Here is a 26,513-nt window from a genome sequence, read left to right as displayed (position 1 = left end):
TAAAAGGGGCCCCTTCTGGTCTGGGCCCTGCCTTTAAAATGGGCCCCTTCTGGTCTGGACCCTGCCTTTAAAGGGGGCCCCTTCTGGTCGGGGCCCTGAGTCTGTAACAGGTGATGAACCGTTTCGCTGCTGACTTCTGCTGACTTTGTTCTGGTTTCAGAAAATTTACAAGGAATGTTTTTTTTTATTTTTTAAATGGACTCTATGTCCCACAATGCATTGCACTAAGTGAACAGCAGGAGAGAATTAGAATCAGAGTGCATCTGTCGAACCAGTAAAACATGAAGATGAGAATACTGGACATAAACGGTGTGTTTGTGACATATAAACAAACCTGCTGTAGTTAATTAAATATTCTCAGTTCAGTTAAAATCCACTTTAATTTTCAGCAACTATTTTAATGTTTTTCCTTTTTTTAACGTTTCCAAAACAGGATAAAAATATTCAGGGGAAAAAAATCACGTTTGTGTCACTGACTTTCTGCGAGCTGCTCTGAAGTCCTGTGGTAAACACTGTCTGCCCCCTGGTGGATCATTTGTGCACTGCACCTATCAGGGCCTGAGATTAGCTCTCAGATCGTTTCCCCTGAAAGTTCGAGAAGAAGACGACGAGGAGGCCGAGGACTACGAAAGCTAAACTCTGATGTGTCCCGTTAGCACACACACACACACACACACACACACCTAGCCTCAGACAACACACACAGATTATTGACTGTTCACAGCAGCTGTGTGCACACTGATGCACTTTAACACAACTAAAGCTCCTAACCAATAAACACATTTTTAAAAGTCGTGAAGAGACAAATATTTGCAGACATTTCACCTTCTGTGTCTGTAGCTTTAAATATGTAAATGAGCTGTGTCTGACCACGCCCCCTCTCTGGAAGGGCTCGGGTGTACTCGCTGCTTTCTGGCTCCATGTCCTATTGTTTACGGTGAGAAGGCAGACTCAGAGGGCAGAACAAACACCTAGCTGTGGGAGTGTCACCCACCTGGGGGAGGGGCTACTGCCCTTTGTGATGTCATGAAGGGGAGGGGCTACTGCCCTTTGTGATGTCATGAAGGGAGGACATTAAAACACGACAGACTCAGTAGAATTTAGAGTTTATTTATTGAAACTAAAAAAAAAGAACAAGCAGGTAATGATGCGACTCGAGCGAACGGTTACAGATAAAAATAATACTTTTGAAAAGGTCACTTTTTCTTTTATTATAAAACCCCGAAGATGATTTAATGAAGCCTCTCACACACACACACACACGCACACACACACACACCTGTTTGAGCTACACTACTGCGATCCCAGACGCTGCCGTCTGTTGGAGATAATTAGTGTTCAGAGAGGAAAATAAAACAAAGACTTTTCCCTTAGCAGCCTGATAAACGAAAAGGTCACTCCAAGGTCGTCGGCGCACACGGCTCGGCGGGTGAAGGTCGGCTGTTCGTCAGCGCCCATCACGGCGTGTCACGACACACGAAGACAAAGACGAGCACAATAATCTGAATGTCTCATAAATCTGGATCTCTCTGTACAGGGATTCAAACCCGCAGCGTCCACGTCTACCCGCTTCAACGAGCGGCGGTGAGCTTTGGCGTTTTCTATGATTCACTCACAATGGACAGGAAGTGTTCAACATTACGGCGCCGCGGCTGAGCAGGAAACTTATTGGTAACGAACTCGACGGGTGAAACAGCGTGAAGCTTCGATGAGGGCGGGGTTTCAAATCCTCGATCAGCGGTTGTTCCGAAGTCAGTAAACGGCCTCAATATACAAACGACACCCGCCCGCCTTTAATCCGCTCAGTAAGCCACGCCCCCCCCCTGCTCAGGACGCACTGGCGTTCTCCTCCCACACCGCGTGTAGAAAAATAAAAAGCTGCAAAATGCATCTTCCCTCCCGAGCTGCATTTGGAAGCTTCATGTTTGTTTTTATTATTATTATTTGAACCTCGGCGACGGCGTCTTTATAATCTGACTGTTGATCCAATCTGGGAAAACTTTCCGAGCTCGTCCTGCAGCACGGACAGAAACGTTTGGAAAAGGAAGAAAAAGCGGGCCGGAGACTTGAGGACGTCTCTAAGATGAGGAGGCGAGAAATGATGGGGGTGTGAAAAGGACACAGAGGGGTTTGAAAACGTCTCCTTCCTCTCTCTCTCTTTTTTTTTTATTGATTTATTGATTTTGCACGGGGACACGGATCGTCATCATTGCCGGACCTCCACGTAGTTGGCGGGGAAGAGGCCGTAGGCGCCTCTGCAGACGCCTCGCCACCAGCCCTCATCGATCATCTCGATGTTGGTGATGATGTCATCAGGGTCAAAGGAGATTTCATCGTCGCCGGCTGAAACAGGAAGAACAGAAGGTGAAGAAGCATCAGGTGAACAGACCAGGAAGCGCCCGTGACCTTTGACCTCAGCTCACCTGCTTGGTAATCATACAGAGCCACGGCCGTCACCCCGAGGTCCTCGCCGTAGTCGTACTGCTGGCCGTCTGTCACAGAGAGAAGAGTGGACTCTGTAGCTCTGTAGTTTAAAATGAGTACTGCAGTCTAAACTCGAGTAGCCGCTCACCTCCTGCAGCTGCGGTCTCGTCGGGGTTCTGGTAGAGCTCCTCCTCCTCCTGCTGCTGCTGCTGTTTTTGTGGCTCCGCCTCGTACAGCTGCTCGCCGTTCTCCTCCATGGTGTCGTAATACGGCTCGTCTGATTTCTAACCACATTAAATCAGCGTTTAAGTATCCGACTCAAAATCACTTTTTTACTAAATACAATAAACTTTCAACATGACTCGCCTCGTGTGTGGGAGCAGCAGCAGCAGCTGGTTGGACGGCCGGGGTGGGGCTCGGGGTGGGGCTCGGGGTGGGGCTGGGGGCGGGGCTTGCAGCGGGAGCCGGAGACGGAGCCTTGGGCGTAGCCTCCAGTTTACGACGCGCCTCCTCTTGCTCCTGCTTCTCCTTGACCTGTCGCCGCGCTCGCTCCTCCTCGGCCCGCTTCCTGTCCTCCTCCTCCTTCTCCTTGGCGATGTTCTCGAAGCGGGCCTTGATGCTTCCTGTGCTGCTGCCGGCTGATAGGAGGAGAGAGAGAAAGCGTGACACGGCTGGACGCTCTGGCTCACGTGCAGCTGATGGCCGAGTCCTCACCAGCTTCCACAGGTTTCGTCTTCTGATACGAAGGAGTCGGCTTCTCCACGTCTTCAAAGGTCCCCGCGCTCTGTGGAGACAGAGACGTGAGACGGAGCTCTACGCACACAAACACAAGAGCACAGAGGACGCTCCACGCTACCTTATCCATCCGGTCATTCTGGACGCCAAACTTCCCTCCGAAGCCTTTGGAGTAATCTGGAGACAAACACAGAGCGTCAGCGTCGGCTCTCCGTGAACCACTCGACCACAGTCTGCTTCGTCAACAACAAGCTCGCTGTTCTGAGGCTTTTATTCTGAAAATAAACAGGATGTTTAAACGTCGTTTGGGTGTCTGACTTTAGTTAATTGATGCTCGGCGTCCTGCAGAAACAGAGGACTCCAGACTGCCTGAGAGGGGGCGGGGCCAGTGGAAGAACATGAGTGTGGTGGTAATTTAAGGGTAATAAAGTTAAAGCTCGCCCCGTGTGTTCAGACGAAGCAGACTGTGGTCGACTTAAAGTGAAAACAACAGAAGAGCAGAGGTCAAAGGTCAGGCGGAGGCGTTCATGCAAACCTGTAAAGAAGAGAAACCATAAATAAAATGTGAACGCAGGCGGTGACAGCAGAAGAATCTTATATACGATATAAGCCAGACATCTGGGGGGGGGGGGGGGGGGGGTCAGGCAGCCATCTTGGCTCAATCTCTGGGTTTAAGATCAGCCAGGGTTCTGTGAGGTCGCAGCAGCCGGGCTTCATGAAACGCATATGGGACAATGACATGCACAGAATAAATGAAGGGGGGGGGGGGGGGGGGCACTTTTCTGCAACTTGTTACTGTGAACTTGATGTGAAACACGAGAGCATCTTCTGTGTTTCTGGTCACAGCCTGCTGATGCAGAAGCGGGGGGGGGGGGGGGGGGTCAAGCAGGCCAGAGGGGAGGGTAAGGAGGGGCGACAGGGACTTGAAATGGGGGTGGGGGGTCAGTGCCTTTCTGGGACTCGTGCTTGGCCAGGCTCTCCTTGTGCTCATAGCCCAGGGCACACTGGTCCTGCTTCTCCATCTCTACCCCATACTGCCCTCCAAACCCTCGCTTATAGTCTGCAATACAACACACACACACACACACACACACACACACACACACACACACACACACACACACACACACACATATACAGAGGGACACACGACAACCAACACACACATATAATATAAACAGACAAACACAGAGCAGCAGACAGAATCAGAAACACGCTCCACAGACGGGAGAGAACGGACCGAACATTGGACAAAGTGAAGTGTGGCGCTTTTATTTTGAAGGTGGACAAACTGAATTGTGATGCTTTTATTTTGAAGTTGAACAAACTGAAGTGTGGTGCTTTTATCTTGAAAGGGGACAAACTGAAGAGTGGCGCTTTTATTTTGAAGGTGGGCAAACTGAAGTGTGGCGTTTTGTGTTGATGAGCTGTTGACTCAGAACTCGCGTGGTTGACGCAGGTCAAAGGTCAACATTTAATCACTGAAGTGAAATACAGACGGGCTCATTTCATTGGCTGCTGAGCGCTTTATACAAGTTTTATGGTTTTATGGTGTTTTTGTTTTTCCACCGTGGTGAACTCATCAGCCAGAGAGCTGCGGTTTCTACTTCCTCTATCACTGCGTCTTTCTCTCCCACAGATTGAGGAAGTCATCGAGCGTCAAACGACCACAGCCGGCGCCGCGACAAAAACCACATCAGAGCCGAACAGGAAGTAAGAGTTCAGGCTGCGACATAAACCGTCTCAGAAGAAGAAGAGCGAGACGACGAGCAAAAAAAGAAGCATCTTATTCACCAACAGGATCCGCTGATTTATAATGTTATTAAAACTAACATTTTTATTGGATCCTGATAAATCAGCCAGCTGACATCATCTGATCACATGATTGATTTATTGATCTGACAAAGAGCGATTCATTTAAGTTACGTTGTACTCGAGCTCGCTAACAGACTGAACGGAGATCCAAGTCGGTTTCATATTTAAACGGAAACGTTGAGAAAAAGACGTTAAGTCATGTGACCGCCACGTTCATGCACGTCTTCAAACCTGTCAATCACAAGCCGTACCTTTCTGGGATTCGTGGAGCTGCAGTTTCTCCTGGTGGTCCCATCCCAGCGCTGATTTATCCTGTCTGTCCGTCTGAACGCCAAACTTCCCCCCGAAGCCCTTCACGTAGTCTGCAGACCACATGAACACGTGACAGCTTTATTTAAACACCCTGCAGTTCCTGGAGTGTCCACTAGAGGCTGACTGCAGTACCTGGAGTGTCCACTAGAGGCTGGCTGCAGTACCTGGAGTGTCCACTAGAGGCTGGCTGCAGTACCTGGAGTGTCCACTAGAGGCTGACTGCAGTACCTGGAGTGTCCACTAGAGGCTGGCTGCAGCAGCACAGGAAGTCACATACACACCCATTCAACATGTTTACAGCCTGCTTCACGCTCGTGGTCGACGTGAACCACCAAGCCCCGGTGCATTGTGGGGGAACGCTTCAGGCCATAAACACCTTCAGTACCAGCCTGCACAGGTGTGACAGTCAGGAATCTGCAGGTGAAGCTGCTCTGCTGTTCAGACACACGGGGGGGGGGCACTAACCTTTCTGGGACTCGTGCCTCTCAGTTTTGCCCTGGTACTCGAAGCCCATGGCGCTCTTGTCCACCTTGTCGGTCTCGACGCCGTACTTGCCTCCGAAGCCTTTGGCGTAATCTGCCGGAGGAAAAACTAAAGTCAGCAGGAGATCTGAGCGGCGTGCGAGTTCTCCTTCCTCTTTGGTGTGTTTTCAATCTTTACGGTGAATCTGAGGTGTCATGGCGGCCTTCTGTCAGCCTGTGAAGTCAACGAGTGAGAACGCCACACCCGGCAGCCTGAGCACATTTGAGAGCGTTTCAAGGAGAACAGGTGGAAAAAGGAAACGTTTACAACAAAAGGCTTTTAAAAGACAAGTTAAAGCGAGCGACTCCCCGGGGGAGCGAGCGGCGTCTGGCTGCAGAGCAGCTGGCGTTCTCCTGTAATCTGACACCAGGACACCTACGTCCAAAAGAGTCCAAAGCTGTTTAAAGTCCTCCGGGGCAGAAATGTTGTGACAGGCAGGGAAAAGTCCCATCATGCATTGCAAACTGAGAGAAAAACAACAGAGTGTTTGCAGCAGACGAAAAGCTGAGGAATGAAGGAAGGAAGGCAGGATCTGTCAGGACCTGTGTGTGTGTGTGTGTGTGTGTGTGTGTGTGTGTGTGTGTGTGTGTGTGTTCTCTCAGGGGATTCTGTACAAACCTTTCTGGGACTCGTGTTTCTCGGTTTTGCCCTGGTAATCGAAGCCCATAGCGCTCTGGTCCACGCGGTCTGCCTGCACGCCGTATCGCCCCCCAAACCCAGTGGCGTAGTCTACACAGCAAAGCGGGGGGGGGGGGAGGGGGGGGCAAAGTCAGGGTGAAGCAGCATGGTAGGCAGTGATACAGAAGCAGTCAAAACTAAGAGTTTCCTGTTCAGCACTCGTCTGCGGGGGATGAAAGCAAAACAAAGATGGTGACGTGGCGACATGAAGAGGCAGCCTGATGAAGGCGAGCGGACGGTGGAGGCAGCCGGGTCACATGACCCCGACACGCTCCGTTCTCCTCACCATGGAAACCACGTCACACAGATCAGCGTCTACATGAGAACTGCAACTTCTGGAAACTTTCAGACTGGTCGCCGTGGTATCACTACATGAGTGTGTGTGTGTGTGTGTGTGTGTGTGTGTGTGTGTGTGTGTGTGTGTGTGTGTGTGTGTGTGTGTGTGTGTGTGTGTGTGTGTGTGTGTGTGTGTGTGTGTGTGGGCGCGCCTTCTTACGGTCTGTAAGGAGGCGAGAGGTCGTGACCTCACCTTTCTGTGAAGCGTGTTTCTCCGTCTTCCCGGCGTACTCAAAGCCCACGGCTGACTGGAATTAAAGAGAAACACGTTCATTATTCCGCTGCGTGTTCATGATGGTGGGTGGAGTCAGACAAGCAGCGCCTTCCTTCGGTTGCCATGGTGATGTCAGGTGCAAACTGGTCAAAAACCCACGTGACTGGACGTCTTTGCACCTCTCAAGTCAGTTTGACCCCAAACATTGGAGCTGAAAAAAACAACAACATTTGACCGGCAGCCATCTTGGAAAGGACAGAGAGGAAGTGACTCACCTGGTCAACACGGTCAGCCTGGACGCCATACTTCCCTCCGAAACCCTTCGATGTGTCGGTCTGGGAGCAGTGTTTGGACAACTTCATCTGGTAATCATGACCCACAGCAGACTGTACACACACACACACACACACACACGTTAGAAGAGTTCAGCAGGAAACACAGCCAGCGCTCAGAGGCGGTGACACCTGACTCATCACACACACACACACACACACACACACACACACACACACACACACACACACACACACACACACACACACACACACACACACACACACACACACACACACACACACACACACACACACACACACACACACACACACACACACACACACACACACACACACACACACACACACTGTGTTGTAAACAGTGCAGGGTCATCACATTCATGCTGCTGTGAGCGCAGCAGAAAGGTGTGGATGGACAGAGCCGCTCGCCACGAAAGATTATAGAGAGCGAAACATCCACAACTGAGTCAGCCTGTACACACACACACACGCACACGCACGCACGCACGCACACACCTTGTCCATGCGGTCCTGCTGCACTCCAAACTTCCCTCCGTATCCGTGCGAGGCCTTGGGCCCGACCTCCAGCTCCTTCTGCTTCAGGCTGGTGTGCTCCGTGGACACCGTGTCCCGCAGTTTGTGGATACTACGACAACGAGAGGTCGCCGTTAGCAACACGCCGGACTCTGCGCGGTCCACGTTTAACACTTTGAAGAAACCACATTTGCTTCCTTACTCAATGTGGCCCTGATGTCCCGACCCCGACACCGTCTTGGCCCCCCAGCGCTGCTCCTTCTCCGACACATCGTTCTAGAAATCCACGAGAACAAAAACAAAGTTGAATAATTATCGGACAGCGAGCGAGGGACTTTTAAAAGCACACTGAGGACGTAGTGAGCTTCAGGTACCTCAAAGTCGGGGTCAGTCTCCCAGTCGTCCACCTCGTCATTTGCAACCACGCTGACGGACTGTCCTGCTGCGGCCTTCCACATCTTTAGAGCAAAGCGTGCTGAAAGACAGAGACAGCCAACCAGAGGGAGGCGGGCCTTAAAGACAGCAGCTGAAACAAAGCGTTTTATAGTGACGCCGGCGTCAGATGAGCGAGGAGGTGCCGAGGGTTGTCTTCAGGTTTCACAGACTGACAACATGGACGGTAAACAAGCGTGACGGGAGAAACACGGGGTTAAGTGTCTCGCCAAAGGACGCGTTGGACATGTGACCGCATCGATTCAAACAGTCTAGTGACTTAAAACAAGAACTTACAACTTCAGACACCAAGAACTCTGTGTGTGTGTGTGTGTGTGTGTGTGTGTCTCTCTCTCTGCAGGAACAAACGCTCACTGTGCTGAACCTGACTCAGCACAATGTGGGCATCAACATCTGTGTTAAATCAGTGCGTGCGTGTGTGTGCGCGTGTCCACCTCAGACCCGGAAGTAGTCTGAACTTTAAGTGTGTTAGTTGTCAGGAGTAACCACACCCATCAGTCTGTGTTCACGCTGGTTGAAAAAGAGTGTTATGTGTTATTAAAGGTAAAACTAGAAATTAAAAGTTTTAGCAGGGAAAAGCTGCTAAATTACGTCATCAAGTCTTATCACGTCATTTACGTAAGGCTCGTTCGACGTAAACCTTTTTACGTAAATGTAGGTTAGTTTTCTTCAGTCGAAGTAGGCCAAGCCACTGAATACATGTATATCTATTTGTATATTTATTATTTTTATATATACATTTCACAGTTAAAACGGTTTTAATTAAACGGTGTTTTTAACGGTCACATTAAACAGAAATGAGGATAAAAACGTTTAAATGTACCGTGTAAATGTTTAACTCGACGATGAAGAAGTAACACGGAGGTATGCAAAGAGATCAATGTGATAAATTTAGGTTTAATGAAAACCAGTATAGTGTCTGTCTCTGGTATTTCCTGTTCCAGATTCCCAGTTAGCTCTGCGGCTAATGCTAATGATTAACTGACTCAGCGCGCGCGCACAGGTAGACATTTAAAAATAAAAAGCTCACCTTGTTCGACAGAAAGCTAGCTCCGACCCCTCTCTGCAGGTTTATAAAATCCTCCCCTGGTGGATGTGGTCCGTTCAGACCTCCAGCTCTGATGGAGAAACTGTTTCAGGGATCTGAAGGATCTCTTCCGGCTCTCCCAGAATCCTGAGCTCAGCCCACGCTGACGTCACGAGTGGGCGGGGCCTCGAAATGTAAAGATTGTATAAAATTCAACTTCTTTAACTTGTAGGACTTTTGAAGGAATATATATATAAAATGTGTGTGTGTGTAAACTGTAGGCCTTCCGTTTCCATTTATATTCAGTCAAATTCATAGAAAGATATAAAATACATTTAAATCTGATTTTAATCCGAAAGCATCAAACTTTTTTTTTTTTATCTAGTTGCAAATAAAATGATTGTACTTTGTTATTGCAGGACTCTACGGAGCCCCTGAAGGACCAAACAAGTGAAATATGTTTATGTTAAAGTAGAAAAGTGACTCAAACTCTCCACAGCTCTTCCGGGTCTCCAGCGCCAATGTCACGAGGGGGCGGGATGCCTTAACTTTTTTTTACTGTAAATTTAAAATGTAAACATTTCTCCTCGAAAATCTTCCAGCAATACCGATTTATATTAGACACACAGCACAGTGAGACATTTAATATTACAAACATGCACTTTGGGAGAGACGTCAGAGGGATGAGGCTGCACACAGCGAACACCAGGACTTGAACCAGCAACCCTCTGGTTTCTAACTGAAGTCCCTACAAAGCTACTACCACGAGTAAGTGCCTTGTATTTGTTTATATTTAGTTAAAGTCCTCCACATGTATTGTTTTTAATGCACCTATCTGTAATATTATCTTATGGTCAGTGCACATGTACGCTACACTTCAGAACATGTGTGCTCAAACAGGCCGTTTGGAGATGTTCCCTTCATGACATCACAAAGGGCAGTAGCCCCTCCCCCAGGTGGGTGACACTCCCACAGCTAGGTGTTTGTTCTGCCCTCTGAGTCTGCCTTCTCACCGTAAACAATAGGACATGGAGCCAGAAAGCAGCGAGTACACCCGAGCCCTTCCAGAGAGGGGGCGTGGTCAGACACAGCTCATTTACATATTTAAAGCTACAGACACAGAAACAGCCTGTTCTGAGCAGGGCTGAAATAGAGGGGTTTATAGACATGATCAAATACAGGATCAGAGTGGATTTACAACAACACACTTCACACACATGATGAAGAGGAGCTCTGACACTGATTTCACCTGAAGAAGAGGAGGTCATGTGACCTTTAGGTCATAGATTAAATACTGAATACTCTAATTACCATCATGACAAACACACTGAACGAGGACGGGAACAGACAAAGGTTGTTGAGGAGACAATAAAAGCCTTAGTCCTTTAATCTGCCGTGGAAAATAAGTTTCAGTATTTTATTGAAAGTAAGCAATAAATAATATTGTGATAAAAATAGTTTATAAGTACTCAGACTGTACATCATTGTTACAAGATCAGAAGATTCAACGGGAAGAGCAGGAATAAAAACAACAGCGACATGATTTGCATTGTGCAAAAATGACTAAATCACAAACAGAAACAAAAAAAACAAAACAATCTACTTTCAGCTTTAACTACACAGAGTGGGAAGGAGAAAATCTGCGGTTCCTTCTCGACGTTGGAACCTGTGTTTCAGAGCGAAGACGGGACGAAGAGGCGCCGCTACATTCATAGGAGCGAACCGGGGCTTCAGCTATGAAGGTACACCTGACTAACACAGCGTGACGGAGTGATAATAAATAAGAAGAGACGACAGAAGAGTTAAGAAAACGATAAGGCTCGATATGAAATCGTTATACAAAGTGTTTAAAAAAAAAAAAAAAAAGGTTGCTGGGTGTATCGCACCGCCTCGAGTCGCAGCGGGGATCGACTGAGGCCTCGGTGAAGTTGGTCCATCGAAGGAAGGAGCGTCCACGTTTGGCTGCTCTGTACGTTTAAAGTCCTCCTGTACAGGTGAGCCTGCGTCTGCGTGGAGCTCCAGAGGTGAGGAAGGTTGCTTCGTGATATGTAGGGTCGGGGGGGTCGGGGGGTCGGGGGATATGTGGCGAAGTTTCCGCATGCAAGGTCAAGGAGAGAGAACCTCGAGCTGTGCGAAAGAAGCCCTCTGTTTAGGTTTTTTGTCTCGCTACGAGTATATGGCTTTATTCTTTAAATTCAAGAGTTTCATTTTGGTTTGGTAGATATGAAAAGGAAAGAAAAAGCGTGTTTCACATGATATCTGTCGTCACCGCCGCCCGGCGTGCCAGCAGTTCTTTTTTCATGGGCGGACGACGGATGGGACGACTCACAGCGTGGAGAGGTTTGTGAAACAGTCAGCTCGCCACACGCCGGCTGACCTCAGAGCAGCTCTCACACCAAGTCACAGGTGAGGAGAGGATGAAGCCACTTCATGATCAGAAGTCAAAGAGGAGGAGACAATAACGCACATCTCGTCAATAGATTCAGGATTATAAAAAAAGATTAGATAAAACGTCTGTCGGTAGAAATATACAAACTCCAGACCATAAAAACATTCAGTTACATCTGAGAGCTTAATGCGGGCGCAGTGGAGAAATTATTCTTTCGTTAAAAAGTGGGTCGATTAACGGGATAGAGGCGACGACATAAAGAGGATTACGTAGTTATTCTAAAAATCAAAACGTCCCATCGCTCGACATAAATATAACGACACCTGTAGATACGTCGAAAACGTTTCCTGTCAAGAGACGGAGAGTGGCGAGCACGCTCTCTCTCTCTCTCTCTCTCTGTGACCACAAAAAAAAAACCTTTTTTTTTTAGTGTCCTTAAAGTCATTTCAGTTCATCATCCGGGTCTTGAACGCGGGGAACTCGCCTTCATCGTCTGACCAGCGGTTACCTATAGAAATAATGAGGATAAACTGAGAAGGGGAAGAGAGAGAGGGCGAGAGAGAGAGAGAGGGCGAGAGAGAGACAGAGAGGGGGCGAGAGAGAGAGAGAGAGAGAGAGAGAGAGGGCGAGAGAGAGAGAGAGAGGGGGCGAGAGAGAGAGAGGGGGCGAGAGAGAGAGAGGGGGCGAGAGAGAGAGAGAGAGAGAGAGACGGGGCGAGAGAGAGAGAGAGAGAGAGAGAGAGAGAGAGAGAGAGAGAGAGAGGAGATGCAACGTGCGTTAATAAAGCCAGGAAGTGAAGAACAGGAGCGCTGCCGTCGGCCTGCACGAGGAGGCGGTGGCGGCGGGCGCCAGGTAAATGGCGTACAGAATGAGTGGCGTGTGGTTAGAGCGTGAACTCACCGTTGTGTGTTAACAAGAGTACGTCCTGACTGTGGCAGCGTCCAGCCTCTGTATAGACTGACTTCCTGCGTGTCCATGTTGGTAGAACGACATGCAGAGACGTGCCGTTAGTCACAGCATCGTAAACAGCAGAGCAGCCAATCAGAGAGAACAAAGACGGCGTTTACACCCGCTTTCAACACGCGCCCGACGAGGCGTGACCACAACACAGCTGCGAGAGCGAGCCAGTGTTGTAGGCGAGACCTGAGACCTTCAGGGGTCCGGTCAAGACCATCCATACCGCATCATCTTGTTTTGAGGGGGCGTGTCCCTCACTTAGAGCGAAACAGCGGGAAAGTTGTCCGTAACCGTGGAAACAACAAATAAATTACAGTTTTTAATCAGAGTCCTTCAGAAAGGGCTCTCGAGTCACTACGGGCTCTGCTGATGGTCACGGGCGGCGGCGGCGTGTTGAAAGCAGGCGTGAACATGCTCAGAGAAGTTATTATTGAGCAGGTAAGAACATGTCTCGCACACGCACACACACACACACACACACACACACACACACGCACACACACACACACACAGCTTACCGTCCATCGGGCTCCTCTTTGGCTGCGGGGAGGGAGACGACGCTGCGCTGCTGCTGGTCACTCTGAAGTTGGCGGGCAGCGTGTCGGACGCACCCAACGACATCCCTCGCACGTCTTTGGGTCTGAACTTCTTCCTCCATGACGGAGCGCGCCGGAAGTTCTTCTCCTCATCCTGGAGGAGAGAGAGCACCAGGAGAGGCGTTGGATTCACATCGTGTGTGTGTGTGTGTGTGTGTGTGTGTGTGTGTGTGTGTGTGTGTGTGTGTGTGTGTGTGTGCGTGTGCGTGTGTGTGTGTGTGTGTGTGTGTCACCTCTTCCAGTCTGCGCTCGGTGCCGAGGGTCAGCAGACCGTTGTATTCACGCTCCAGAGTCGCTCTGGCCTGAGGAGGAGGAAAGCACAACATGTTGACAAAGAGCCGGCACATGACCACGAGACGACCAACGCCGCACGCCACGCCCTGACAGACTCCGTCATCTCACGCCGTCACAAATGAGTCCAGAGTCTGTCAGATGGAGGTTTGTCCCGTGTCCACCTCGAGCGTTTCTAACGGGTAGAAAAGCGCTGAGCGTGCGTCTGGGAGATCTTGGATCAAACGTGGCGCTGAAAAGAAAAGCGGCGTGCGTCATCGGCCGCTGTCTGACCGCCGTCACTTTTTGCTGCATGTTTGAGACCGTTTTAGATCAGACACGGAGCGAAGAGGGACAAGACGAGATCTGTCAGAACTGTAATTTTGAGCGCTCAGAAAAAGGACGGCGGTCGCTGCGAACGCTCTCGTCTCATTGGAAGATTGGTGAACGGACGGTGGCGCTGTGAGTGGCGTGGCGTGGCGTGCCGGCAGCAGCGTGTACCTGTGTGTTCTGCGTGGGGATCTGCAGCAGGAGAGCCAGCGTGTTGTGATCGAAGGTTTCGTCCAGAGCGAACAGCGCCCCGTGGACGCCGCTCTCGTACAGGTTGGCGCTGTACTCCTTGAGGCCGATGTCCTGAATCCAGCCGATGACGCGCTCGTTGCTCCACACCAGCACCTCTGAAAGGACAAGGACAAGGTTACGAGCGGCGAGCAGGACAGGTGAGTCCGGCTGAGGAGCGGGCGGCGTGTTTGATACCTTGATGCTCCGCCTCTTCTCGTCTCCTCTCCAGCTCTTTCCTGTCGTAGTTGAGCCGCCGCAGACTCATCACGCCGCACTGAAAGCTGTTCCTGTGACACAGAGACGGACACGCGATCAGGAGCGATAAAAAAAAACATGGCCGCCCTCGGACACCTTCAGCTGGCGTACCTGTGGAAGCTGTCCACCATCTTCAGCTGCCCCCTCAGGTCCTTCTTGGTCAGGTGGTCCAGCATGCGAGCGTCCACCAGGGACTCCATGAAGTAGGAGCGGTACTGAGGCAGACCCAGGCTGGGCAGCCACTCGTTCCCGATCCACTCGTGGTTCATGTCTCCGTACGCCAGAGTCTGAGGTCAGAGAGGAGACGGCTCAGCACGCCATTTCTGTCCTCGTGGTTTCTAACAGACCTGAGAGCTGACTGCACTTTAAAAGATCTCAGACAGTCAGGACGTCTACGTGCAGCTCCTCTGACTACCTGTGGTTTAGTTATCTCTTCTTCAAACAGGAAACATCCTGCACAGATTAAACCTGTGATGACAAACCCGTCGACCACACGGGAAACCTTCAGCTCGACGCCGACCGCGAGTCGTGACAGCACCGGTTTCCCTCCGCGAACTTTGAGCAACGCTAAGCTGAGATCGATGCACCGAAATATTGATCGTGGCTGTGCTGGACAAATAAAACTGACACGAGGTTAAAATTCTGAGTTTGCAGAATCTGAAGCATCAGGGTCAGAAAAGTGTCGACACTTAACTTCTCCTTTGAATGAATCTACAACGATAAAGAGAGGAAGCTCCTGGTGAGGCGTTCAGGTGCTCTCATGTTTCTTTTTCCTCTTACTGTTAGTTGAATCCTGATTTGTGGATTTGCAGGGCTGCAGACATTTCTGTCCTTCTGTCTCGAGCTGCGAAGGAGACATTTTCTCTCTCTCTCTCTCTCTCTCTGTAACTCGCCCAGCTTCTCATCCCATTTTCTGCTTAGTTTTCATTTTCTGCAGATGCATGATGGGAAAATAATCCCAGAAGGAACCGAGTGTTTATGTAACCGATAAGTTGCTGATGAATCATCGTGAGCTGCACATGTGAACGCACTGAGTGCAGCAAACTGTCACAGAGGGCGTGTGTGTGTGTGTGTGTGTGTGTGTGTGTGTGTGTGTGTGTGTGAGGAGGGGGTTTAGTGAACGTGTGCAAACCTGTGCCCAGCTACCCTCGTCATCCTCCTGGTGTTAGCATGGTTAGAGTGAGCATGGTGAGAAGAACAGAAGAGGTCGAGGGGTTAGTGAGCAGTTAGAGCAGCTCAATGTGGGAAAATAAAAAAATCATTCAAGATCAAAAAAACGAGCAAAATGAGATCATGCACTGACAACGAGGGGGGGGGGGTTGGCGATGCAGGAACAAGACTCAAACAGCTCGTCACGTCTCAGAGCAGTCAGGTGAATTTGGCCCCGCCCACATTACGTCAGCTGACTCTCCAATCACAGCTGAGACAGATCGATGTGAAGGTCCTCGCATCGCCAAATCCTGACACACGGGTAACATAGGCGGAGGGAGGGAGGGAGGGAGGTGTGTGTGTGTGCGTGTGCGTGTGTGTGTGTGTGTGCGTGTGTGTGTGTGTGTGTGTGTGTGTGTGGAGGGGGTGGGGGGGGGGTTCATGCAGATCTACGCTGGAAGGGCTGCCCCGACTCCACTCGAGTACGATGTGTGTGTCGTGTTTCTGTCCGAGTTAGAATCCAAGATGGCGGCTACGTTAAAGCCGTCCTCTTTTTGTGTCATTAAATCAAACACAGCGTTCTCTCTGTGGTCCTTTGATTCATGTTGGGATCAGCTCACTAAACAAAGCTTCTCCATGCTGCTGCTGTGACATCATTCGAGGTCACAGAGCCTCTGAAGATGGAGGCGCTCGCCACGACCACGAGACTAACCAGCCGTACCATCTGATGCTTCATCGCGTCAAAGTTTCAAAAGTCTTAAAAAAATCAGACAGAAACTTTTATGCAGAACAGAAATGAGCGACGACTGGGACAGCCCTTCTGTCCGAGAACACACACACACACACACACACACACACACACACACACACACACACACACACACACACGCAGGATGTAATGGAGGACTAAAAGTGACTAAGACGGGGAGAAGCGGGGAGAGGAGGCCGTGTTTCAAGCTGCATCAAACACGCAGCGAGTGTCTGAAGGCAGCTTGGAACGAACCTCGAAGCACCAGCCAATCAGGGGAGACTAACCGTGGGAGGCGTGGCTGCCAAACTCTCCATTTCTTCGTGTGTGACCCAGACGTTTCCTGTGGTCTGAAGGAGTGACACCCCGACCCGATCGCAGAGTGAAGGAAGTGTTTAGAGAGTGACAGAAAGCAGGGCATTCACTGTTAGCTGGTCCAGGCCGTGTTTAGTTTGTAAGTACTTCAAAATAAAACGCTTCATGCTGCATCAGTGAGAGGAGGAGGAGCTTAAAGGTGGTTAAATAACAATATGAGTCCTGGTCCACTTGGTCACGCTAGCTGAACAGATGGTTACCGTTCTGGAGGTGGGCGGGGCCGACGGGCTGGTGAGAGACATGATTTCCTGGATGGCCAGGCGGAGTTTCAGACGATGTAGCGGGTTGCTGATCCCGATCTCTCTTTGGATCTCCGTGTCCGAGAGCGCCGACATGATGGCGCCGCTCTTCACGTTAGCACGGCACGCTGCCACGTACCAGGCCGGCATGCCCACCCACAGCTGGAGGGGGGGAGAGAGAGAGAGGGAGGGGTTTAGTTTAGCTCTGTGAGGTTTAGAGTTTAGACTGCAGTACCCATTTCTAACACTAGGGCTCAGAGGTATTTTACTCCTTTCAGGGCTGGATAGAAATAGAACGTTTGGGGATTGCGTCCTCTAAAAGTTGTTTTTGTCGCCGACAGCTTCAGATGGTTTTTTGCAGAGATCATTTCACAGGAAGAGGAAGTTATGGACATCTAAAGCAGCTTGGATGCGTCAGCGTACCTCGAGCCAAACGACCACCGTGGGTCCGTCCCACTGGGCGAACGGCAGGCCCTGCCTGCGAGCCTCCTCCAGTAACTCGTGCCTGAGACACGGAGAGAAATGTTAAAGACAGAATGTAGAAACAAGCTGCAGGATGCACTCAGTCCAATGAACCCTCAGACCCGACAAGTCAATACACATGCATCAAACCAGAGAGCAGGACTCTGAGAGAAAACAAAGGAAGTGAAACCCAGAGACGAGCTGAAGAGTCTGACAGCTGAGCATTGATCAGTGAAAGTGATCGAATGTCTTCACTTCCTCCCAGACGGAGAATTTCTCTTCATTTGCTTTTTGGCGACTTTAAAGTTCTGATGTACGCGACGACGCCGAGCAGCATTTAAGGGGTTAACAGTAAAAAAACAAAAACAAAAACAGAAAGATATTGGAGGATCACTATCTGATTTTTCTCTCCCTCATAGTGGTCCTAAAAAGCCCTCATCAGACTCTGATGAGAGGTGACGGTCTCAGCACAGAACTTTGTGAGTTGGTCGTTTTCTCCCAGAACCAGCGCCGTGCGAGTCCGCTCAGAGAGTACGAATGCATTCCTCAAAAACTGCAGGGAGCAAAACATGCGGAGGGAAGAATTGAAGGTTTGCGATGGTTCTGAACATCCACTTCATGCACATTCCCAGTTTGTAATGGAAGGAAGCCTGAAGGCCCTGACACACCCGGGACCGGCCCTGACACACCCGGGACCGGCCCTGACACACCCGGGACCGGCCCCCGGTCCAGCTGGGACTCTCTCTCTCTCTCCGTGTGGCGCGTGCAGCTCGGCCGATTCGACATGTTGAATCAGTGTAGACGCGGTTGGTGAGAGGGCTCTCTCTGATTGGATTAGAGGCTCTTTTAAATATGTTTATTTTTCTTTACATTTTAATATTTTTATTTCATTTAATTTTGTGTGATTTTCTTCCTCCGTCTGTGAGATGAATGAAGGATCATCTTATCTTAAAAGGTTAAGGGTCATGTTAGACGTTTCATCAGACGTGTAAAGTATCTATAAAGCGAGCGGCGAGCGTCTTGATGCGCGTGCTGGTTGGACGCCGGCGGTCGTCTTGGCGGTCTGTTCCAGTCGAGACAAAAAGCTCACAGCTTGGTGTGTCAGGGTCTTCACAGGGACGATGAAGACGTGTAAATATGATCATGACCACTAGATGGAGCTGTACATAAGCCTTCTTCTTCAGGCCGTTATCATAGAACCAAAGCAGACAGAGCATGTTGACATTCTGCAGCAGCAGCACGGCCTACGACGTTAGTCATCTTTTTCCCGTTGCAGTGCTTCATGCTCCGAGAGGAAAAAGTGTCACTCACTAAAGAGAGCAGCACACACACATTCCTGTTAGTTAAGCTCCGCTGTGGAACGCAGGGTAAAAAGAGCAGCATGGAAAAGCCGTCAGACAGTCGTTTGGGGTCCTCGGAGCTGGAGGGGGAGGGGGGGGGGGGGGGGTCAACGTGAAGCCAAGTGTGGGAAGAAGAGAAGGCAGAGCAACAAGGTGAAGACACTTACCCCGTCTTTGGACTACACATGGAATGAGAAGGGGATGGTCATAAAAAGAAGACGGGGGAGGGGGTGGAAAAACAATACAGAGAAAGAATGAACTGATGGTCATTTCAGAGCGGCGTGGAAGCAAAACATAACTGATGTTTGCAACGTGTTGGCGTGAAGGGAAAATCATAAACGAGTGAGCGGATGGAAATAAACTGGAGCTGTGAGTGAGATGAGCGTGAGCAGCAAAACACTGAGGTTATTAACAGCTGGACTCATCCGGCCCGCTTTTAACTTTACTCTGAGTCGGAGGGGGGGGCGGGGCCACACTTACTTCTTCTGCAGCTTCCTGTTCTTCTCTTCCCTCCCTCCGAGCGTTCCCATTCCTAAGCCGTCCTTCGGAGAGCCCTCCGCCTCAGGAGTCCCGGCTGCAGACGTGTAAAACAAACAGGAAGTGCATGTTCTGTGACCACCCACACGGCTCTAGATGCTTCCAATGTCAGCTGGGTTATTTTAACAAGCTCTGTGCGTGCCGCGGCACGCCACTGCCGCACACGGAGGCGTTCGCTCCCGTTTCCCGCACCTGTTCTGAGCGTGTGTTTGTGTGTGCGTCTGACCTTGGCTGGGGGACGAGTCCTTGCTGGGAACGCCGGCTCGGCCCTTCTCCTTCTTCCCAAAGAGGCGTCCGATGGAAGACTTGATGCTCTTCTTCTTGGCGGCTTTGTTGAGCGAGTCCTGGCTGCTGTTGCTGCTGCTGGGGTTACTCCCCTGACCGTCCTGCAGGCCGGCCAGCCTGCGGGGGAGGAACAGAGCGAGTCGTTGAACACGGGCAGAGAGACGAGCGAGCTCAAAAGACGAGCGTTTCTGCATCCTACCCTCGAATGTCTCGGATGTCCTCGTGGCTCGCCGTGATGCCGGCCTCCCTGCTCAGACGCATGGAGCGAGGAGTGGTGGGGGGCGACGTCTCACAGCGGATGGTGGCCTTGTCGTCCTGAGCCGACTGCGTGAACACATGAACACACACGTCAGTGACTTCTGCTGCGAGTGGACGTTAAACATCCTGCACACGGCACGCTCTGATTTAAATACCAACGAGGACACTTTAAAGATCCAGCAGGGAGCCTTTCTACTCCAGCCTGGTGGGCGGGTGACGGCTCAGGGGAAACTGAAGGAGACTAATGGGGGGGCGATATTGAAAGAACATGCTTCCTGTACTGTGTAGTGTCACAGAATGACAGAAATAAAAAAAAGGAAGATGTGACAAAACCTCTGAGAATCATGCATCCATTAAATCACCTCCTATCAACATGTTTGTGTTGCAGACAGAGAGAATACAGATGGATGTTTTAAACATGGTGGGATGACATGGAGAGACTAAAGAGGGACGAGGATGAGGACATGAGGGACGAGGATGAGGACATGTCCCACTGAGCCCAGTCAAACTCTGCTTTACCTTCCTGCGGTGCTTGCGCAGGTCGCTAGGCTGAAGCATGGTGAAGAAAAAACAAGAGAGAGAAGAGAAGCAGTTAGTGAGACACAGCCGAGCAGAACCGAGCCATGCACGAGAACACACACACACAGAGAGACAGACACACACACACACACACACACACAGAGACACACACACAGAGACACACACGAGGAGAATCTGTCATTTTAATAACACATGCAGATCTTCGGAAAGAAAGTCTTCACAGCACCCGAGAAGGAGACACTGCAAAACCACCGGGGGGGGGGGGTGCAGCCTCAAGGAAGGTTAAGAAGGGAGAACAGCATCATCATTTCTTTAATCAGTTATTGACCAATCACGTAGCCAGCAGAGTTTGAAGCGTGTGATATCACATTGCATCACGCCTGAACGCTCGCTCGCTGTCCACACTGCGTCTCTTAAATATTTCACTCTCTGCACTCGAGCACGCCACGCCAGCGTTCACTCAGATCCAAGCCCAGGTCCTAAACCTGACCCCCCCCCCCTCAGGGCGTTTTCACATTGGGCACGATTATTCGTTCGATTGCCCGCCCCTCTCTCTATTTGGCGAGTTGTGACACTTGGATTTATGAAGCGCAGCTCCTCTCGTCAGATTTTCCGCCGTGCGCCTTAAAAAGGCGAGTTGGGAGCATTCCTCACCGCTCCGGCATCAGCAGAGCAAATAAAGCGTCAGCGTGCCACATTTCTGAGAGCTCCTTTTGCCCAAAGGAGGAAAATACCTAATCACTCATTTCCTCTCCTCAGCTGACACAGGGAGGAGATCAGGGAGCTATAAAAGGCAAACAGGAAGTGAGGGGGGGGGGCGTGCATTCCTTCTCTTCTCGTACCTTCTGATTCTATCTTTTACATTTTCAGCTTGCAGCAGAATGAAGCGTCTCTGATGCGTCACGCCACAGAAGGCGGACTGAAGCAGACACACAGGTGAGCGTGCAGCCAGGTACGATGAGGGCTCAGCAGGTGTTCGCTGCAGGGAGGCGTGTTCCTCTCTGCACGCTCTGATCGTCTGTAACAAACGGTCCTTTGAAGCCTTTAATGTCATTGTCTGTCCCACACAATGAAAGCACATCAGAGCTCAGGGCGTCTTTGTCTGACTCATGTGAACCTTCGAGCGCCGCTTTGACATCAGCTTCATTTAAACGTCTGTCCAGAAATCTTCAGTTTAAACAGACCTGACACAAACTCCCGAGCTGACGAGCGAGAGGGAAAGGAAGGGCGAGTGAGACTGCACCCACCCCGGGGAGAAGAGGCGTCTGCAGGTACCTGGAAGTAAGGTGCATAGCTATAAGCCTGAGGGGGAGGAGCCAAGGCGGCGGCGTAGGGCAGGTAAGTGAGCGTCTGCTGGGAGAGGGAGCTCTGCATGATGTAGGGCTCATAGCAATAGTGCTACAGGGGGGGAGTTACACACACACACACACACACACACACACAGTGTTACAGTCACACACACTGTTAGTACACTGACAGCATGAACACATAAATACACAGAGAGGAAACACTGAACTGCAGACGGGCTTCAAACCTCCGCTGGGCTCTAACACACAACGTTTATTCACAGCATCCACTTCACAGGCTTTAAAGTCAGCTGTGATTGGACGCCTGCTGACTGTCAGTAAACCGTGTGTGTGCGTGGCTGCTGATGGTCGCCTGTCCGTGGTTTAGATCCCAGATGATGTTTAAACAGTTTAAAAACATAAAACAAAAAACAAGCAGCTGACGAGAAAAGAAGAAATGTTACCAAGGTCATGACTCCCATGCGGTCCAATTCCCTGTTGGGGCTGCGGGGGACGCGTCTGGGGGTGGAGTTACCAGAGCCTGGGGGGGAGCCGCCCAATGAGGATCCAGCACAGAGTGAGGGCGGGATGGAGCTCATGGAACGGAAACGGCCTCCTAAGCTCTCGCCGCTGCCCACCCTGCACTCGATCTCCTCGGCACGGATGGCGGTGCTCTCCTTCTCCTCCTGGATCATTCTGGTGAAGGTGACAGGACAGGTTAGCCACGCCCACGGCTTGTTCGCCGCGTGTTCTCGTAGGCGTGTAGCTGCGGACACCTTATCTCATTGTTGATGGCGTCCAGCTGCTCCTGCAGCATCAAGGCGAGCGTCTGTGCGTCCGCCTGGCCGCCAGGAGACAGCAGGTCCACCGAGCTGAAGATGGTCTCTCGGTCCTCCTCCAGGTCCGAGGCGTCCATGTCGCTCTCGAAGGCCTGGGCGACGTTGGCCAGCACGTTGGCCTGCTGCATGCGCTCCCACTCCTGCTCGTTCAAAGTCTGCACCTGGATTCACCCACGCAGGCGTCAAACAGGAAACAGGAAACGGAAAGTCAACTAAATAAATCACAAAGTAAAGTTCCGTAAAATCTGGTTCACAAGAAGCACTTTTTAACGGTCGACCTCTACGAGCGGCTGAAACACGTCTTCACGTGTACGGTCTGCGGGAAATGTGAACGTCAAACAAGGACGTGGAGCGCTACGTGTCGTCATTCTAAACGCTTTAAAGGTCGTTGTATCTGAGCGGCGCCGGGCGTTTTTTCCTCCGAGCCGCACGGGCGACGAGCACGCAGCTGAAGGGTCGCTGTGACGCCTCTGAAATAACTAAAAACATCCAGTTTGCAGGATGGACTCCGTCTGTTTTTAAGAGGACGTGCAAACTGTCCTCTGCTGGATCGGACTGGGACTCTAGTGTACCCGGGTACGCAGACCAGCAGGCGACGAGCCGCAGTGCTTCTTATCGTCCAGATTTTAGGGGAGATAAAAAAAAGAGATGAAAATGCAGAAAGCAGGCGGCACAGTGTCACCGTCATCTTCACACGGACTTACATGTCGCTGAAGTCCAGACGGGAAGCAGACAGAGAGGAACGAAGAGGAAGAACATCGTGAGAAAGAGCAGGAAGTACAAAGAGCGCAGCGCGCACACGGAGAACACATGGAGGCTGAGTTAAGAGCTCACCTTGGACGGCTCGTCCCGGAGCGCCGCCATGCGTCCCTTCTGAGGCCGCCTCAGCACCAGAGCGCTGCCGTAGTGGTCCGAGTTACTGTCCATGATGGACGAGGCCGAGACCGGATACCTGAAATCTGGAGTGCTGCCCAGCTGAGAGCGTCTGCAGGAGAGAGAGAGAGAGAGAGAGAGAGAGAGAGAGAGAGAGAGAGAGAGAGAGAGAGAGAGAGAGAGAGAGAGAGAGAATCAGAGCGAGCAGAGAGAGGTTAAAGGGATGAAGTCTGGGAGTGAACGGACTCACCCGTGGAGTAAGGAGTTACTCCGGCTCCGCCCCTGCTCGCTCTCCGCCCTCATGGTCTCGATCTGGATCAGGAGCTGCTCCTTTAAAGAAACAGACCAGTCAGCTGTCAATCATCTCACTGCTTACAGCTGCCTTTAACTGTTTTAATAAAGATTTTAACCCTTCACTCTTTTTTATTCTCACTTCACTTTCAGTTATTTTTACTTTGACATGTTTGAGTCTCTTACCTTCTCATGGTGAGACTCTTCAATCAGCTTCTTGGTGTGATCCAACTCTCTGATCAGAGAGTTCTGTGAAGACACAAGAACAAGCCGTCAACTCACACACACTCTAACACACACACTGACACACACACACACACACACACACACACACCTTATCCTCCAGAGCGGACATCCTCTCTTTGAGGTGAAGCTGAAGTCTCTCGTTGGACTCTGAGAGGAGTTTGTCCACCGTCTCCGACAGACGCTTGTTGTGCTCCTCGTTCATCTTCTCTCTCTGCCGCGCCTGCTCAGACAGAAGAGGATTTATTCACGGCTCTGAACCTCTGCTCACTTCCTGTTTGATCAGACTGAAAGCTTCTGCCGTTGTTCCCTCCTCTCTCGTGTTGTTTGTGTTCCCCTCACCCGGAGCAGCTCCTGGTTCTTCTCCTCCAGCTGGGCCTCCAGCTGCCTCAGCCTCTCCTCCACGTTGCCATGTCGCTCCTCAGCCTGGAGACGGAGAACAATCAGAGGAGACGCTGAAATCTGCACCGAGGCATCAAAGATAAAAGGAGCTAAGCCCCTCCCCCTTCAGGTGTTTTGTCATCCATCCTGGAGAAGGAGCTCGCCGAGGCTCGACGCCGCTTCAGAAGGATGGAGGTCAAAACGACAAGAAGAGCTTTAAAAGCAAGCGTCTACGTCGGCTAACTACTCACTAGAGGGCGAGAAGTTACAGTACCAGGATGAAGCCACTTTAACCCCACAGAAAGACTGAACCAAGTACAGCAGCATACATTTCCCAGAATGCAACTCTGCCACCTCTACAGGCCACTTCATCTTAATAACCATCAGAGTTACTCAAACACTTCCTGCGTTTTAAGTAACCAGCTCATTGGTTCTTATCTATAACGGGCGGGGTCTCCGCAGCTCTTTGAACAAATCAGCTGGCACTTCCTGTTTGCGTTAAGATACCGAACAAGCTCAGCAGCACATAAAGCAACAAACACAAACACAGAGGTCACGTCAGGTCGTCAGCGTCTTTAGTCTGTCACCGACTCGTCCGGCTGTTTGACAGACTGAAAGGGAGAGTTTGTAGTTTGTGTCGGGGAGGAGAAGTGATCAAACCTTCTTTAGAGTCTTAGCGCCTTTAGAGCCACACAGAACACACTACGGGAACAGGCAGCGTGAAGATCGCACACAGGAAACAGAGAGACAGACAGACAGACATGAGCATGACGTCATACACACGACTCCGGGTCGAACGGGTCGACGCAGAGACGGCCAGTAAATGAGGAAGAATACAGCCAGCTCTAATAAGGCGGCCGTGTCGGACTCAAACTATAAATGGATGAAAACATGACGCACGCCTCTAAAAATAGCTTCCTGTGGATATTTGCAGGAACATAAACAATGGCCTCTTCCGCGGGGAGGTTTTCACACGTAGAGGAAGTAAGTCACTTTCTAACATCCTGACACTGAAGTGTTGCTTTGGGAGGACAGGTGCTTTTACCTTGGTGAGAGCTGCCACCCTCTGGGCCAGCTCGGCCTCCACCTCAGGCAGAGTCTCGGCCTTGCGGATGGTCTGCTGCAGCTTCTGCTCAGCCAGCTCCAGTTTCTCCTGGAGCTGCCGGTTTCTGTCCTCGGTCTGCAACAAACAAACAAACAGTCATTAGCCTGACGGGCAAAGCTGCGTCTCTTGGAGCTCCGCGAGGCGAAGAGAAGCTCGGTTGGGGAGAGAGGGACAAAGGGAGGCAGGGAGCGAGGATGTGTCGGGGTGGGCTGTGCAGGAAGTTAGGATGAGAGCATTCACACGGACACAAAGACGGACAAAACCCTGATGAGAAGAGAGGAGAGAGACGTCTCCATCTGAGCGAGCACATGTATAGAAACAAGCCCGTCCCATTCACAGCCCGCTGCGCCGGTCACAGCGTGAATACAGCAGGAAGTCATTAGCACGTTAGCTTGGAAACTGTTCAGGGTCCTGCTGGCAGACCGACTCTGAGACTCACAACGCCAAAATCAACCAGGACTCAGAGCGTGAGAGCGTCGACCTGAGAGCTCAGACGATCCGACGGGGTGCAGGTCGCTGAGCCCCGACGTGACCTTCAGTGACTGACTGAAGGTCACCCCCCCCCCCCACAGCGTGAAGCCTGAGCCGTTTAACACGAGAGCCTCCGAACACTTCCTAAAGATTTAAAGTCTAAAAGCTTCTTGGTTAGATGAAAACAGAAACAGCTCCTGGATGTTTGAACCCTCGCTCCTGCTCCCGTTCTGTTTACTGCATCAGGTGTCAGGTGTGCACAGGTGAGGACAGAGACTGATCGTAGAGTCAGAGGGGCGTACCTGTCTGAAGAGAGAGTCCTTGTTGGCCACTTCGTTCTCCAGCTTGTCGTTGAGGTCGTGGACCGAGGTCGCCTCCCGCTGAGCTGCCAGGTAACGCTTCTCCAGGGTGGTGATCCTCTCCTCCATGTCCTCCTTCTGAGCCATCGACTACACACACACACACACACACACACACACACACACACACACACACACACACACACACACACACACACACACACACACACACACACACACACACACACACACACACACACACACACACACACACACACACACACACACACACACACACACACACACACACACACACACACACACACACACACAGTTACTTCATGAGCACTGAGGGAAAGGTAACAAAGGTTAAGTTAAACCCCGCCCACCTCTCTCAGGTCTCTCTGTAACCGCGTGT

General features: G+C 50.9%; 2 protein-coding genes across 5 annotated transcripts in view; both read right to left on the bottom strand.

The window, feature by feature from the left end:
- Positions 1–1,094: 1,094 nt before the first annotated feature.
- cttn (cortactin) lies at positions 1,095–9,534 on the bottom strand. Of its 2 annotated transcripts, XM_079339671.1 has the most exons (15): positions 9,350–9,534; positions 8,241–8,341; positions 8,069–8,142; positions 7,849–7,978; positions 7,312–7,422; positions 7,016–7,070; positions 6,427–6,537; positions 5,752–5,862; positions 5,226–5,336; positions 3,281–3,336; positions 3,139–3,208; positions 2,791–3,062; positions 2,573–2,708; positions 2,424–2,492; positions 1,095–2,343 (listed from the first exon to the last, which is right to left on the bottom strand). In XM_079339671.1, the coding sequence occupies exons 2-15, from the start codon at positions 8,322–8,324 to the stop codon at positions 2,207–2,209; spliced, it is 1,527 nt and encodes a 508-aa protein (XP_079195797.1). In that variant the 5' UTR covers positions 8,325–8,341; positions 9,350–9,534; the 3' UTR covers positions 1,095–2,206. The 2 variants fall into 2 exon arrangements, with proteins under 2 accessions (XP_079195797.1, XP_079195798.1); XM_079339672.1 differs by lacking the exon at positions 6,427–6,537.
- A 1,203-nt stretch (positions 9,535–10,737) lies between these two features.
- Positions 10,738–26,513, bottom strand: part of ppfia1 (PTPRF interacting protein alpha 1) — a 24,897-nt gene continuing 9,121 nt past the window's right edge. Inside the window, exons 7-31 of one of the 3 annotated variants that reach the window (XM_079339628.1) lie at positions 26,485–26,513; positions 26,099–26,245; positions 25,266–25,400; positions 24,182–24,265; positions 23,931–24,062; positions 23,783–23,845; positions 23,556–23,635; positions 23,267–23,417; positions 22,370–22,593; positions 22,058–22,289; positions 20,287–20,316; positions 19,709–19,833; positions 19,451–19,626; positions 19,168–19,261; positions 17,309–17,390; positions 16,847–17,047; positions 16,559–16,621; positions 15,507–15,533; positions 14,486–14,661; positions 14,315–14,406; positions 14,060–14,235; positions 13,522–13,590; positions 13,211–13,382; positions 12,153–12,243; positions 10,738–12,119 (exon numbers count right to left, since the gene is read on the bottom strand). The exon at positions 26,485–26,513 is cut by the window's right edge and continues 205 nt beyond it. In XM_079339628.1, coding sequence (XP_079195754.1) covers positions 12,182–12,243; positions 13,211–13,382; positions 13,522–13,590; positions 14,060–14,235; positions 14,315–14,406; positions 14,486–14,661; positions 15,507–15,533; positions 16,559–16,621; positions 16,847–17,047; positions 17,309–17,390; positions 19,168–19,261; positions 19,451–19,626; positions 19,709–19,833; positions 20,287–20,316; positions 22,058–22,289; positions 22,370–22,593; positions 23,267–23,417; positions 23,556–23,635; positions 23,783–23,845; positions 23,931–24,062; positions 24,182–24,265; positions 25,266–25,400; positions 26,099–26,245; positions 26,485–26,513 — 2,822 coding nt within the window. In that variant the 3' untranslated portion in view covers positions 10,738–12,119; positions 12,153–12,181. Of the gene's footprint in view, positions 12,120–12,152; positions 12,266–12,635; positions 12,701–13,000; positions 13,143–13,173; positions 13,383–13,521; positions 13,591–14,059; positions 14,236–14,314; positions 14,407–14,485; positions 14,662–15,506; positions 15,534–16,558; positions 16,622–16,846; positions 17,048–17,308; positions 17,391–19,167; positions 19,262–19,450; positions 19,627–19,708; positions 19,834–20,286; positions 20,317–22,057; positions 22,290–22,369; positions 22,594–23,266; positions 23,418–23,555; positions 23,636–23,782; positions 23,846–23,930; positions 24,063–24,181; positions 24,266–25,265; positions 25,401–26,098; positions 26,246–26,484 lie in introns of those variants that run through there. The other 2 variants (XM_079339629.1, XM_079339630.1) reach the window with 2 other exon arrangements.

This window comes from Symphodus melops (genome assembly GCF_947650265.1).
Source record: "Symphodus melops genome assembly, chromosome: 3".
NCBI lineage: Eukaryota > Metazoa > Chordata > Actinopteri > Labriformes > Labridae > Symphodus > Symphodus melops.
The sequence above is the reverse complement of the archived record's forward strand: the minus strand, read 5'-3'. Positions and strand labels throughout refer to the sequence as shown.

Bases quoted from the DNA above. Each gene is read 5' to 3' on its own strand.
- cttn (XM_079339671.1), bottom strand. From the start codon at position 8,324: ATGTGGAAGGCCGCAGCAGGACAGTCCGTCAGCGTGGTTGCAAATGAC. The intron at 7,979-8,068 runs GTAAGGAAGCAA...TCGTTGTCGTAG, and splicing joins GGACATCAGGGCCACATTGA to TATCCACAAACTGCGGGACA. The intron at 2,344-2,423 runs GTGAGCTGAGGT...TTCCTGTTTCAG, and splicing joins TCTGTATGATTACCAAGCAG to CCGGCGACGATGAAATCTCC.